A 15,837-nucleotide genomic window follows, 5' to 3' on the forward strand; every position below is an offset into this window, starting at 1 on the left:
ATATATAACTAGACCATATATTCAACATATCCTCATTCTGTTGCCTTGGGTTCTGAATACACTACAATCATTTTCTCTCTTTATGCAGAATACTGTTCAATGAGCCATGAATGAAAGTGTATGTACCTTGTCTAAAGTCTGAATGTCTTCGATATTTGCATTGTCTTGCACAGAAGTAATGAGGGCTATTACTTTGGTAATCGGTGCTTCAATTGAGAGATTATGCAGTTTTGCTATGCTTTGCCTACGGAGACCTGAAACATAAGCAAAGGCAGAAGGATACAAATTTTACATTTATTAAAGTAAACAAAACTATAATTTGACCTGTTGCCTTGTATGGGTGTTAAATTTGGTTTCTCACATTAAAAGAAGAACAATGGCTGAAGCAGTCTGAGAGCAGGTGCTGAGAAGAATATTTGGGTCTAAGACGTGATACAACACTGGAGGAATTTCCACAATGAAATTTTCATAATTTGTGCAATGGCTGAGGAAAGTAGTATGGATGGGAGATGTGAGAAATGAATGCATCATTTTAGTGGAAAACCTGGAAGAGAGCACCTGAAAGACCTAGTCATAGATGGGAGTGTGATTTTAAAATTGTTAAAAAAAAATTGGGAAGGAGAGAACTTGATTCATTTCCTGAGGACAGGGACCAGTGGCAGTCCTTGCAAACATGGTAATCAACCTTTGGGTTTCATAAAGTACAGGGACTTTCCTGGCTGTCTGAGTAACCATCAGCTTCTCAAGGATGATTCTGCTCCATGGAGTTGGTCAATTCCCTCCTAAAATTATACCATGAAGTCAGAAGGATAAAATAAACATTACATATCTAAGTGATTAACATAATCAATTCCAAAGAACCTGTGACACAACAAATATAACTCAAAAAGAACACCCAAAAATGAATAAGGTAATAGAGAAATGTGTTCTGCCATATTGAATGGAGGTTCAGGCAAAAAAATAAAATAACATAACAAGGAATGAACCTCCTGGAATGATTTTTTCAGATCAGGATCAGAAGTTAAAAAGAGGAGTGACGATATTAGAACATAATTATAAATTAAGGATGTCAGAGGCAGAATTTTTTACAAAGAAATTAATGATGGGAATGTGGGAAAAAGTCAGAAGATAATTCTGAATCATGATCCATGAGGAAAAATTAATTTTTCGAAGCAAGTAAAAGGATAGACCCTTTAAATGGGATGCTGATTTAGCTGTCCAATGGCTTCAATTAATTAGGCCTGGTATAATGAAAACATGGCTGTGGCATAAATGAAAGATCTAATTATGACTCACATCTTGTCATAGACATTTTCCTTAGTGTGGTGTATATTTAATTCAGTACAAGGAAAAATGCTCTGTTTGTTCATTACCTCTCTTAATAACAGATTTCTAGATATACTAAAGAAACACAAAGACCAGCAAAGATGAAAGACAGTTGCAGTATGTGGAATCAAGAAAGGTACAACTGTGATGCACATATGCTCTCTAAATAAGGCATGCCATGTACTGTAAATCAAATAAACTAGATGCCTGGAACTATGACAATGCCTTCAATGGTGCACCCTTAAAAGATATCATTAAACTAATAAAAAAAAGAAAGTAAAGCTATCCCTGCAAGAGGCCGTGAAGGCCCATAGAGTTGTGAGACGTTGAGGGTCCCACATTATCTAGACAATTGGCTCAAAGATGGCAGTAAGGTTGTCAGCCTTTCGTGCCAGCCACACTTTACTCTCCAGGAAAATTATTTAATTAATTCCTGGTACTCATTTCTGTTAGAGGCTGAGTCGACCCCAGGGCCATAGTGCAGCTAGAAGGATTAGGTCAATTGAAAAAATTCAATGACATCATCAGGACTTGAACCTGCAACCTTCCAGCTTGTACCATAGCCCCTGAACCAACTACGCTACCGTGTGCCCCCATTAAACTAATAACGTTCTTTAAATACTGAGTTTGGTGTAAATACTGCATAAGCTACAACTTATACATTTCATCAATACATACAACTTTTATTCAAGATATTTTTCTCCTAACTGAATACTTAGCAACATATGCCCAACCATGTACAGGAATAATACAAAGCAAATCATTTACTGTGAATGAAAGTTATACACTGTGATACAAGTTCTCCAGACAGCCTTTCTGTGAACTTGCATCGTATAAGTTGGCCTGACTTGATGGCAGGAGTGCCCAACTCCTCTGTCAACGCGTGCTTGTGAAGAATCCCTCTATACACATTTAATGTGACTCACTGCTGGTTCAGTAACATTTGTCAGTGACCTCAAATTATCCATCTAGATGCCAGCACTTGCACCTATATGAGTATATTACCCAGGTGCCCCACACTTTCTGTTCCCACTTTCTCCTCTGTTTTTTTACATTAATTCATATGATACTCAAGAAAATTATGTCATGGAAGATATAATCCAAATCTTTCTTCTACTGTGGTGCTCTTACTTACAGATGAATGAAAGAAGCTGGCAAACATAACAAAATAGTAACATTTTTACACTTCCTTTGAAATGTACCTAAAGCATGAATATGCAAACTTGGGTAGGGCCTATAACTACGACCTCCTTACTGATGTAACAGTAACTTACCATCACTTGAAATAGACTTCATGTCAGCTGACCCCTTCCTATTATTTGATCCCTTTGGAAGTTCAGGATTTTTTACCAGTGTACCAGACATCCTCTTATCAAGCATCATGTGCTGGGATTCGTGTATAAAGATGTAATGCGTTGGTGACCTGAAATGTGACACACCTGTCCCATGAGACATATTTCACCTGACTATCTGACTTTTCTAATATTTGTAGGCATTCTTTACAAAGTGAAAAAGAGCACCTCATGTCAGTCTAGTTGTCCACCTGTGGCCAGCCATATTCAATCCAAAATAAGCTCACTCTTAGGCCATAAATGGAATTTCTCATGTATATCATAACTATTAATAAAACTTTAGTGAAATTTAATTTAAGCGAGATTTGCATAACTTTAGTCAGCCATTTTAAGTTTTAGCCACATACAGCTCAGTTAGTATGGTGGTGGGCTATAGGCCAGATGGCCAAGGAATTTGGTTCTATTCTGGGCAGGAGTAAGACATATATCTCTTCGCCACAGTCTTCAAACTGGTTCAGAAACCCACCGAACATCCCATCCAGTGGGTACACCTACTGCCAGGGTTAAGAGTGGTTGAAGTATACCTCCACTCCCTCGTCCACTTCATGGAATGGTGTTTAATTAATTAAGAACAATAATATTTACCTTGAATGATTACAATATCTGGACTTCTCCATATACCCTATAAACCGTTTCACAGACTTTGTTGATATCTGATATAGTGAATTACTGTGTTGTTCAAATAAGTATTTTGTTGTTTTATTCATTATGTATAATGCTTTGCTGAAATGTCATTTTCAGAAAGGATGCAGCGAAACTTAATAAATTGCGAAGAATGTTGTTGGTAGTTTTGTGTACTATATTAAGGTGTACAACATCTACAGTTTTGTTTGCCAGTTATAGCCAGGTCCAGCCCCAGTGCCTGCACTTCACAAACGATTCTGAACCCTTTCAGAAACGGGTTCAAATACTATTCAGTGGATGAATGTGAGTCCACAATTTTCTTTGTTGTTGTTGTAATCAGACTGGAAAGGAGTGAGGTAACCAGTGTTGTTTAACAAACAACTCTCACCTGCCTGGGCTACAAACTGGAATAACCCGTCCACTGAGTACTACAGAATCACCCATCTTTCGCCTCCAGGATATGAGTCCTTCCCATTCCCGTCCACGCTGAAGTTGCTGGACCATCAACTCTTTATTATCCACAGAGTTCGTTTCCAAGAGCGACTTTCCAGCAACATCCTTCATGCTGAATCCCAGGAAACGCTCACTTGAACGATTCATATACTGCAAACACAAAAAGCCAGTGCTTGCATTCAGTATATAACAACCTGTCAGGTTCAAAACTGCTGAACCAAAGCTTGGAAATGGACACAGTCCATCCACTTCTAATACTCATGACCTAATATACATAGGTCATTATTCTCCCACCACTTTATCTGCTTTCCAAGTGGCCGCCTTGCAAAATGCAAACTAACCAACTAGTTCTGTAGTAATACAGCCCATTAATACTGAAGCCCTACCACAGAACAAGAGATTGCTCTAGTTCCATCCAACTCACATCCTCACAAACAAGCTACTTGAGGTTCCAGGCACACTAAATGAAAGAAGTCCACTGATGATGAATTTCATCTGACTCAAAAAGATGCAGTAAATGACAGAGCCATTTGTCTGGCACAGAATTCATGTCTACCTTGTCACACTACATGAGTGAAGATGAGACGAGTGAAGCCAAACATCTGTCTTTGCAGCGTCTTGGTGAGTCAGATGTGATTCAACTTGACTGGATAGAACTTCAGCTTTGTGGATTTATCTACAATGTAAGTTGGATCTCTTCTAATGGTTTGATGCACACTGCAGTTGCCATCATCAGAGTGAATGGGGTGGGAAGAAGTGGCCTAATATATAGGTTTCACAATAGCAGTCCTACTGCAACCGTTTTCTGCACCTCCAACATTACTCCCAGTGCAAGACATATACATCAGTCCGCTTATTCCATCTGTCTTGTTCACCCTGACTGCAGTGTATACTGCAATGGTGCAACAGTTTCAAAATCCAAAGCAGCTAACCCACAAAAGCCAATGTCTAATCAGGCCATGAATGGGAGGGGGAGGATGAGGGGAATGAGGATGGGGAGCTGCTTAAGGAATATCTTAATTTTATCCTCCCATTTCTTTCTTAGTTCTCAAGTGGTTGTACCAAATGATGTATGCATGTCATGAAGTTTGTCATGCATAATATAGCAAAAGTTGCAATATCCAGCACTGGATGATCATGAAAGCTCTCTTAACCTGAAATTGAATGATGATGATTAAAAGAGTAAAATATCGATGTCTTGTAGGTATTTTGTCTAGATAATGTGGGACCCTCAATGTCTCACAACCCTATGGGCCTTCACGGCCTGGTACAAGGATAGCTTTACTTCTTTTACTTGTACCATGTTCTAAAAATAATTATGAAAAGGGAACAGAAAGTGCGGCAGGGAAAACAGCAGAGGATATCAAGTAACAAATTAAATGGTTAGGCTTGTCCATAAGGCTGCTAAGGTATCCTATGCTACACATCACATATAAAGATCTAGTACGTGGAAAATTATGATATCTGGAAACCCTTTGTTCCTGGAGGTGCTGGCTAACACAACTGTATCACACATTTCACATTTACTTGATCACTGTCATATTGAAACATCTTCTACAGCACTCTATTTTCAAACAGCTACGACATTCACTGCATAATAACAATACAATATCCAGAGATAATCCTCATACCGAAGTATTAACTAGCTACATAGTACATGATCTTTGAAATACTGGTAGTTACTCACCTGGTCAATAACCCAAAGATTCATCGCCTTAAAAGTGCATTATGTTGACAATCACCATAAGGGGCAAAGTGGGGGGGGGGAAATCCTACTAAATTCGGTTCTGTTAACCCTTCAAAGCCCAGTGGTTACTACATTTACCACCGACTTTAATGTACTAAGACTTTATATTCTATCCACAACATGTATTTGTGTAAATAAGATCTAAAGGTTTGTGCTGTTGGTACCTTAGTACATATATTAAATTTGTGGGCATTATCCATCCTGCTGTCTTTATCTAAAAATACCATTCTGTTTATTTTTCAAAACAGGACAGTGTTTTTTATAATAGGCAGGACAATGTATAATAATATCCAAAAACATAATATTTGTATTGTGTATTTGTGTGTTTGGTGTGATTCTCACAATAAACAGCAATTCTTTCCCTAAACAGCAATAACTGGCTGATCTGTGAAATGGAGGCGTAATGTGTTTCCTTAGAAATACAAACTACATTTTTATGTATTATTTAGAAGAAATTCAGTCTTTAAAGGTTTAAGAAGAGCTATTTTTGATCGCTGGATGATCAAATGATCAAGATCAGCTCCTCCTTGTAGGCCAAACAGAATATGAGCTTTTCCACCATTTGCATATGACAGAAAGAGGTCCAGTTTCTGGAAATCTGCATAAGTGGACAGTGGAAAATGTCCAACAAGACATTCAAACTGATCATTATTACATATTTAAAGAACTTTTCATTGACTTATTCACAAAGACTGCAATCAGATCCAATTCCAAGCCAGTTAAATCCAGTTAGCAACTATGACACTAGATGTTCCACTTATTAGCTACAAACTAGGTGGTGCTTTCTGCTATAGCTTTCAAGATGTAATGAATAAAACCAGGCTGATCTTAATAACAATGATTAAAGCTTATCTCTGACAAAGTTTCCACTCAAAAAGTGGTACTTAAAACTCATGGGCAGAACACATTTCAGGTCTCTGCAAAGATAGTTTCTGTTTTGTATACCCAAACAGGTAAAATCAGGTACAATAATGGAAAGAATATTAAGGGCAATGGTTGTTGCTTTTGTTGTTTGTTGTTGATGGCTTTGTCGTCGTCTGGGGCGGCAGCGGCGATTACAACGACAATGACAACAAGGAAAGAAAGAGACGATATGAAGTGAATCTAGCTGGCTAAGGGTATGGTCCAGTGACTGGATTTGTACCCAAAATAGAATCTGAATAAGGTGAATAACCAGCAAGTTGTCCAAGATGACCCAGCATCGCGGAGTTAATTTCTGTTTCTTGTGAAACAGCTGTTTCCTCACGGCTGTAAGTATTCAGATTATGGTCTTCTGGAATGTGATGCCGTGTACTCTGATAAGCAGGTGCCAACGTCCTGAACGAATATGCTGTGTAAAGCTGGTTCCTCTGAAACACTGCAACTACATGGCTCCACATTCCAGAGGGCCCTAATCTGAATTACTTCATTAGTTAAAGCGAAAACCTGCTGAATGTCATGAGATACCTCATTTTGTGGTATGACACTCTAGAATTCTTTATAAAATTACGTTTGTGTGCCACAGTTACTTTTGACAGTTCTTCATATATGGCTCCAAAATTTAAAGGTGTCATAAAACTGGTAGGTTTATACTAATTCGAAGTTTCAAGTTCTCATGGCAGTGATCATGCGACTGTATGTGGTCCCGTTTAGTTTGGTAGATCGTTACCAACGTTTAGGATAAACTTGCTGCCTCCATCTTCCCTGGAGGGAGCAGGTTCCTCCAAAACGCTGGTAACGATCTACCAGGCTACACAGGGTTACATCACAGTAGCAAATTATTACTTGGTGGGGTGGGATTGAGTCCACTTGCTACTGCGGCCACTTCTGGCCTGTTGTACCAGCCCCAGATGATAGGTGAGGGTGATTGTGGAGCAATTGGTGGAATGAAGATTGGCAGGGGAAATCGAAGTACTCGGAGAAAATCTGCCCCAGCGCCACTTTGTCCATCACAAATCCCACTTGACCAGACCCGAGATCGAACCCGGGCCGCCGCGGTGGGAAGCCAGCGACTAACCGCTTCAGCTATGGCGCGGCCCTATTAGTTAGTAGCAAACAACCGTCCACTCACTGTGAACTACACTTTAAATTCATACTGTGAACCTTCTGGGTTACTTCACCGTGCTGTAATATGGTAGGTGGGTGGGAAGTTTTCGGAGGAGCATACTGCATTTATCTTCAGGGTATACTAGAATGTTCCTGTCGGTACCCACATTCCAGACTATGTCAAACTGTCACAACCGAGACGATCACAGCATGAATATTCACGGCTGGGAGATCCTCAAATTGTACTCCTATATACAGTTTGGCCGGTCACTGTAGCCGAGCGGTCTAAGGCATGTACTGTCTTCGCTCGCTCGGAAACCGGGATCGTGGGTTCGAATCCCACTCAGGGCATGGATGTTTAGTTTCTGTGTGTGCGTTTTTCTGTGTTTGTGTACAGGTAGAGACCTTGCGACGAGCTGATCACCCACCCAAGGAGTCCTACCGAATGTGTAAGATCTAGAGAACCCGAAGTGAACGGAGAACTTCATGGAGGTAGGCCTAGGCCCACTGTGGCTGTAGTTCCAAGGAAAGAAAAATATATAGACTTTGACCTACTGTAGCTCAGTGCCTTGTCCATAATTATAGCCATCCTACAGGCAAAGTGAACGGCGTATAGGCAGTTACCTCGTCTTTGAGGACACTGGGTATTCCATTATAGTCCGATAGCAGACATACATTCTGTAATCAAGCTTCTGTAAGTTTCGACAGCAGTGCGTAATGATCACTCATTAACTGCGTTGATAAAAATTGGCCGCGCCATAGCTCAAGCGGTTAGTCGCTGGCTTCCCACCGCGGCGGCCCGGGTTCGATCCCGGGTCTGATCAAGTGGGATTTTTGGTGGACAAAATGGCGCTGGGAAAGGTTTTCTCCGAGTACTTCGGTTTCCCCTGTAAATCTTCATTCCACCATTTGCTCCACAATCACCCTCACCTATCATCTGGGGCTGGTACAATAGACCAGAAGTTGCCACAGTGCAAGTGACTTAGTCCCACCCCACTAGCAATAACAAAACTGCTTTGATATGTAAGCCGTTTCGTGCAGCAACACTGTATCAGAAGTTTCAAGGCTAATAATTATATCAGAATACTGACGTGGGTATGTTTCAGCTCGAATCTTATCTACTGTATCTGTTTGTTTCTCAGAATGTTTACAAAACTCAGTTTCATAAATCAAACGAGAAATGGGAGAACGAAGCGGGCTATTTAAATATTAAACTGCCGTCAGCCGGTCGCGTGGGCAGCTGTAACATATCTGATTTATATCCTAGATATTCCAGGTTCAGATCTTGAGTGGGCTATATACTATCATCTCTGGGGTTTTCATGGTCTTCCTCGGTCCCTCAAGGCGAATCCTAGAAGGACACATTGAAATAGGTCGTGGCTATTTCGAAATCTTACACACTTACCACCCATGTTCATCGCATTACCTCACACGACGCTACATAACCTATGCAGTTGAAACAGCATAGTTAAATAGCCTAAGAATCAATCAATAAGATCTCGGATGGATCGCCAGCTTTTTAACTTAAGGGCTCCCATAACTGCGCAGTTCTTGTAGGTAAATTAAGTGATAGCTTTGTCCACCTCATTGCTCAAAATCAAATTCATAATAGAGGAATTGAGTCAATGTTATGGAATCCCAGGAGCTGAGTAACAATAAAAATAGCCATATAAACACCGACAGAAAATGTCATACTGTGATAAGCTGGGACATGAAGGAAAATAAAAGAAAAGGAAGAGACGACTTTCTTTGATATAGATATATACAAACTATAGCACAGGTGGCATCAGGGCATTTGCAAAGAAATCACTGATGTGTAACCCGCAACTCCATGTGACCTAAGATTTTTTTTTTTAATTTGTCCTGTGATTTAAATTTTTAAAATAAAAGATGTTTCTAAATACATTACAAATGTATTATACAAATGAAAAATGAATACCCTTACATTACCACACATATTCCATACTATTTATTAGTTGTAAATACAACGTAAGACGTCTTCAACAAAATACGTGTTTTATTGTTGTCATTTTGCTTACGTCCTGGGAGGGATTTGCAACCTAAAAAATGTGTCTTCCTGCAATAATTTCTCAGCACTGATCTAGAAGATAAAGAATAAGAACAGTGGTCACTGGCGTCAGACGTGTCAAATATTTACAAAGAATAAATTGTGAACTTGGAACTCGGCCAGCATAGCGACAAGGATTCGATTCCAGGCAGGGCAAGAAATTTTTCTCTTTTCCATAACATCCAGACGGGCTCTAGTGCTTACCCAGACTACTATTCAATGAATACCGGGGATCTTCTCCCGGAGATAAATTGGCTGGCTGCTGAGGTTGTCAGTGGTGGAGCTATACCTCCAGTTCCCATGCGTCTTCATAGCGTGGTGCTTAATTAATGAAGAACAGGGGCAACTTCGCCATAAATTATGAAATTACATCTTAGAGAGAAGTTAAATATAAAAGACAGAAATTGGCGTATTTTGCAAGGCCAAGAACGAGAGAACCTGAAGAGGTTCGTGACGTAACATGAAGGGACGGTGGAAAGAACAGAGACGCAGAGACGCGTCTTAGATGTAAAGGAGCGTCCACATTACTCGTGCTCGTGTGACTCGCTATGCTCGCGAGTAATGTGGACGATATGACAAGTCACGAGACAAGCAAATTTTAAATTTTTAATTTAAAAACTATAGCCAATAAATTAAAATACGACTACAGCCTATACACACTACGAGTAAATATACGGATCTTCACGCGCCGAAGCCTGGCAAGCAACTGAAGCAGTGTGGACGAAGATTTACGAGCACAAGTAAAGGCCAGACGAGTCTCCCGACGAGCACGAGCACGAGCACGAGTAATGTGGACGCGCCTTAAGGCGATCTCTGAATGTATGTGCTGCGCTTCTGCGTTGGAAACCCATTTCACGAATTTCCTTCCTCATCTTAATCATATTTCATTTCAAAAGCGGCTGAAAAGCCTAGCACAAAGTATTTCATCATGTGGTGAATCATAAATCCATGAAATAGGAGGGATTCTGTATTCGACTGGTTAGAAAATGGAGACTGGCAATGTGTCAATAGAATAATAGGGTGTGGGAGACAAATCCGAAGCGATCTCTACCCCCTTCCCCCTCCCCCTTTGAAAGAACAACAAAAATGTAGGAGTCGTGATATAGATGAATTCTAATAGAAAATATACAGAAACAGAGCTTCATTTTAAATCAACAAATTCTAACTGTGCTACGTGCATTTAAGGATTCTGATGAATTACCCAATATGCATACAACAGTCTTATAATTGTAAAAACGTAATGGCAAGCCTGAACTACAATCAAATTATGTTCCACGGTTCTATTGTTTCATTTAAGTCAGTTAAGTCAGTGGCGGCGTCGGTTCGATAGCAAACAGAGGCAGAGTTTTCTCTCTTGGTCACCGTGCACAAAATGGCTCTGTGGCACTTTCAGTCTCCCACCAAATTCATACCGAATGCCTACGGAACAACTGTCATTGCTTTGGATCACAGTACTGCGTCTTCAATTTTCTGAAATTATTTCTGGGATATTCTGTATAAGCCTAAGGTTTAAAATTCTGTCTTCATTCTGTTCTTATATAGCCAGGCGACAGTGAGCGGTGCATATGCTTCAGTCGGCATTGCAGCCTCAATGTTTGCCGAAATCAATGCTAGTCAGTGAAGTTGTGATTTACATACATATGATATAATAAATGGATGGGTTATCTTTGGAAGCTGTTGCTAGAGATAGGGACTGTTTCTTCAGAAGGTTGCACTCATCTGCTGCACTTGAGATAATTCAGAAGTGCTGGCTTCCTATCAGTATGCGGGAAGATTACAAAATGTACAAACAAAGAAACTCCGTGGCTTTAGTCCGCAAGAGAACTATACCGACCGAACGACCGCCGCTTGCCGACGAAGTTAGTGCCAACTTTAGCGGATAGAGTATGTCGCGTGGTCACCGCAACAAATCCACACTGCCGTTAATTTCGGTTTTCTAGACCGGAGTCGCTACTTTTTTTTTTATTCAAGTAGCTCCTCAATTATCCACACGAGGTTGAGTGGACCCCACTCCAGACCCAGTAATTCTCAGAAAATCTGGTAGCGCCGGGAATCGAACCCGGGATCTCTGGATCTGTAAGAAGGAACTCTGACTACTAGACCACAGACAGGATAAAATTTAGTTTGATGACAATGTCGAAACAATGGACATTAGTGAACTGTATAAAAGTGCCTATCAGTTTTATTCTACATATGAGGGCTAAATCACTCAGTCATTCACCCAGGACTGCATCTCGTCAACTAGTAAATGTAAAGAAGTACCTTTACTGCATAATGGTAAACCACAAAATCACCATCATGATGGTTTGCTGCCAGTTGAGAGTGATAGTTCAGATATTTTTGATAAAGTTTGATTTTACACTCAATCTCTGCCTAAGGCACTTCCTCTCAGCGGGATGCATCGCTTGGGCATATTGTTATGGTATTAAATTTAGTTAACTCGTACAAACGCAGGTGTCTTCTTCGAACTTCCCTCATTATTCTACCTACCTGCCTGCCTATCTACCTACCTACCTACTACCTAGCTACCTACCCACCCACCCACCTACGCACCTGCCTACCTATCTACCCGCATACCCACCTACCTATCTACCTACCTATCTATCTACCTATCCATCTATCCATCCATCAATTCATGTTTCTAAAGCCCTTGTGGACCTTGGCCGCTTTTCCAGTTTCTTAACCTATACACAGTCAGTAGAACTCCTTGGAAGGGGATCAGCCCGTCGTAAGTCCGCTATCTACACACGGAATAAAGCACATAGATATTCATGCCTCGAGTGGGATACGACCACACCTGGGGAAAGAACAAGATGACCAGTTCGATATAGGCTACGCAATTCGAACACGCGGAAGAGGACGAATACATAAGATTGACTGAGTACAGCGTACTGAGGAGAATGTTTCAGTCTAAGAGGGGAAAATGGAGAGGGTAGTGGAAAGCTATATAAGTTAAACTTCTCATCAAGCATCACTATAATGGCCAAATGAATGGGAATGAGATGGGTTGGATATGTAGCATGAGAGGGGAGATGATAAGTTGATACAAATGTTTAATCAGAAAATTTGAAGGGGAGAAACCACTTCGAGGATATTGGTGCTGATTAGATGATAATATTAAAACGGGCGTTAGAGTAACAGACTGAGTACTGTATTCATTTGCCTCAGAATGGAGTCTAAAGTTTGGCTCCTGAGAACACGGCAATGAACCTTCAGGCGGCTATTTTTGGGGCATCAGAGAGATTATCAGTGTTCCAAGAAATACTTCTCTCTGGAGCCACTTCATTTGTGTAGAGAATGGGAGGCCAAAAGCGAGGTAATTATATAAGTCCCTTGTACAGCAATAGAATGAATATTTTGAAGGGAGGAGAATGGAAAGAACGCCTCTTAGGGAGTAACAGAAAGGTGATGAAATATTCACGAGATATCAGATAGCTGGACAACTTTAGCCGCTTTGAGGATTTTGGATCTTATAAAAGAACCCCTAAAATGAAAAAAAAACTGGTGGTGGTGGTAGTAGTAGTAGTAGTAGTATGGTGGCGGTGGTAGTAATAGTAGCAGCAGTAGAAACGTGGTGATAGTAGTATGGCAGTAGTAGTAACAGCAGCAGTGTGGTGGTGGCGGCAGCGGCTTCAGTAGTGATGCTGTCAGTATCTCACAGTACGCAGCGCCGAAAAGTAGAATTACGGATAAGCGAATAATAAATGGGAAGGGGTGTGAAACGAGGAAGTTGCTAGGGGGGTTGAAACCCCTCAGTCGGGTTAGTTGATGTGCAGCAAGAGATCAGAACCGTATATTTTCCGAGTTCAATTCACAAGTCTTACTGCCTGAGCCAACCTGCCCGGTCAGAGTCCTCGAGGCGCTCAAAGTCTTTCATCTCATCAAGAAATTCTCAGTCCATCACGAAACCCGAAGTTTCATTGTCATGTTCGTTAAGAAACCGCCACTGCTGTCTACAGTGAGCCCAATGAATGCGGCGCACACCTCCCCCCCCTGCCCCTTCTGAAGAAACACGGATATTACATACAGACATATTTACCTGTATATTGAGATTTTGGTCTGTTATGTGCACTACATCACTGCACTTGTCCAGAGCAATGTGCATTGCCTGCGCCGTGGCCAACTGCAGTCGTGGCTGGACGTCACTCAGGTACAACTGCAGAAGCTCGTTCATGCACTGAACTAGACCGCTTGTCTCCATGATCACCTGCAACACAACGCAACAAACTCACGTGGCGACCGAAATGAAAATCCGACAAACTGACAGCCGCGGTGTAAGAGTTATATCTTTGTATTCAAAAAGGCCGGCTTCAAATCTCGGGCAGGGAACAGTCTACTCCAACATTTTGATTTTAAATTTATTCTATATTGGGAAGGGGGGAAGCTTAGTCAGTCAGCGACGGGCAACAAGCTGGGCGGCCCGGATTCGATTCCCGGCAGTGAAAGATTTTTCTTCTCCACAGCGTCTAGACCGGCTCTAGAGTTCACACCCAGCCTCCTATCCAATGGGTACCGGGCGTTCTTTCCTTGGGAATAAAGAGGCAGGGGCGTGAAGCTGACCACTCACCTCCATCTAGTACCGAGGTCAAAAAATAGTGGATCTATACTTCCACTCCCCCATATGTCTTCATGGCATAGTGCTTAACTAATTAAGCACTGGGACAAACTTATCTTTTTTAGTCTACAATGGTGATATGATGATTTCCGTATATTAAACTTAGTCCTCGTTACGATAATTTCATCATCCTCAAAACAAAGGATCACCATATATTTTCTGTGATTTTTTAATGTATAAGAATATAAGTCAATATTTAAAATACACTGTCCAGTAACTTTGTCTAATTACGGTACATTAAACAAAACTGGAGATACTCTTTTTGTAGGCCTACATTCTTACCGTACTCCATGAGTACCCACCTCTTTTCTACATCGGGCTGCTTCCTCTGTTCATATGCAGAAATGTACGTTATATACAAGGGATAAATTTTACTACTGCTATAAGTTACGTAAACAGGCCTCCATTATTCGTTTTGTTGCAAAACAGCGGTCTACTAATCTTTAGTGACGTCACTCCCTCTAGGCCCCCTAGGCTTATGCTGGGACAGTACTTAGAACAGACAAGGCCGTTTCAATTTCACCAAATGCGAGCCTCCTCTCACGTCATCCCACGTTATACCGTAGCTGCAGTTACATGAAACAACTCTAATATAGGATTCACCCATCCTTAATGTAAGTCTTACATAAAATATTATTAGCAAAGAAATTACGGTGTATTAACTATTCCTGGCATATGAACTCAATTCCACATGTAGGCCCTTGTTTGTTAACATATTTGTGAGTAAATATCCCTAATTCCCAGAAAATTAATTAATTAATTAAGGACAGCTCCATGAAGACGTAGGGAGGAGGGTAAAGGTACAGCTCCACCATTCTTAACCTAGGCACTAGATTGCAGGTGAGTGGTCAGCTTTACACCCTGCCCGCTTTATCGCGGCGAAAGAGCCCCTTGTGTCAATTTGACAGAAGATTGGGTGGGAGTCAGAGACGATCTAGAAGCCGTGAGTTAAGGAAAATCTCTTGTTACTACAGGGAATCGAACCCCCGCCGTCCAGCCCATAGTAGATCGGTTTACCGATTGAACTAGCTCAGCTCCTCATACGTTAATAATATCGGAAGAGAAATGACGGCACTGATATATACTGTGAGTCAGGTTTAGTTTAGTCTGTTCTTCTACGCGGCAGAATTTATGTAAGCTGAAGGAGGTACTGTAGCACGTTGGTGAATTAGGAACCTAAACGACTACTAGAGGACGCTGTCTTGACCTACTTTAAGTCAGCATTCATCTACAGGCATCAAGAAAAACCGCCAAATTTTCAGTTTTCCCGTTGAGATTCGAACCAGTGACCTCCTGAATGGTAACCAGCATGCTGAGTGATCATATGCGAGAAATGTTACTACAATGATTGAAATTAAATGTTACCATTCTTCAAAAGTAACACCAAACATCCAATTAGAAATAAGCCTTACTGCGAGTCACTTGTCTTCTTTTCCATTTATTTTAATGCAATGAGTCTCGAAGCATAAACAAATGCATTCTTCAAAGAACCGTTTAATCTCATTTTAGAATCGCGTGTGTTCTTGCATTCGCTGGGCATACCCCAGCCATAAATAGCATCTTCCCCCCCCCCCCTTCAAAGCTTAAACGTAGCTTCCAATAGCCCAGCTCCCAGTGAGGACACTCC

General features: G+C 41.0%; 1 protein-coding gene across 7 annotated transcripts in view; it reads right to left on the reverse strand.

Moving 5' to 3' along the window:
- LOC111865533 (high affinity cAMP-specific and IBMX-insensitive 3',5'-cyclic phosphodiesterase 8B) overlaps window positions 1–15,837 on the reverse strand; it is a 292,551-nt gene that overhangs the window by 19,437 nt on the left and 257,277 nt on the right. For all 7 annotated transcript variants that reach the window (XM_023853639.2, XM_023853640.2, XM_023853641.2 and 4 more), the window contains 4 exons: window positions 13,635–13,802; window positions 3,691–3,905; window positions 2,601–2,749; window positions 127–254 (listed from right to left, as the gene is read on the reverse strand). In XM_023853639.2, coding sequence (XP_023709407.1) covers window positions 127–254; window positions 2,601–2,749; window positions 3,691–3,905; window positions 13,635–13,802 — 660 coding nt within the window. The remainder of the gene's footprint in view (window positions 1–126; window positions 255–2,600; window positions 2,750–3,690; window positions 3,906–13,634; window positions 13,803–15,837) is intronic.

Source organism: Cryptotermes secundus, unplaced genomic scaffold (assembly GCF_002891405.2).
Source record: "Cryptotermes secundus unplaced genomic scaffold, Csec_1.0 scaffold722, whole genome shotgun sequence".
NCBI classification, from domain to species: domain Eukaryota; kingdom Metazoa; phylum Arthropoda; class Insecta; order Blattodea; family Kalotermitidae; genus Cryptotermes; species Cryptotermes secundus.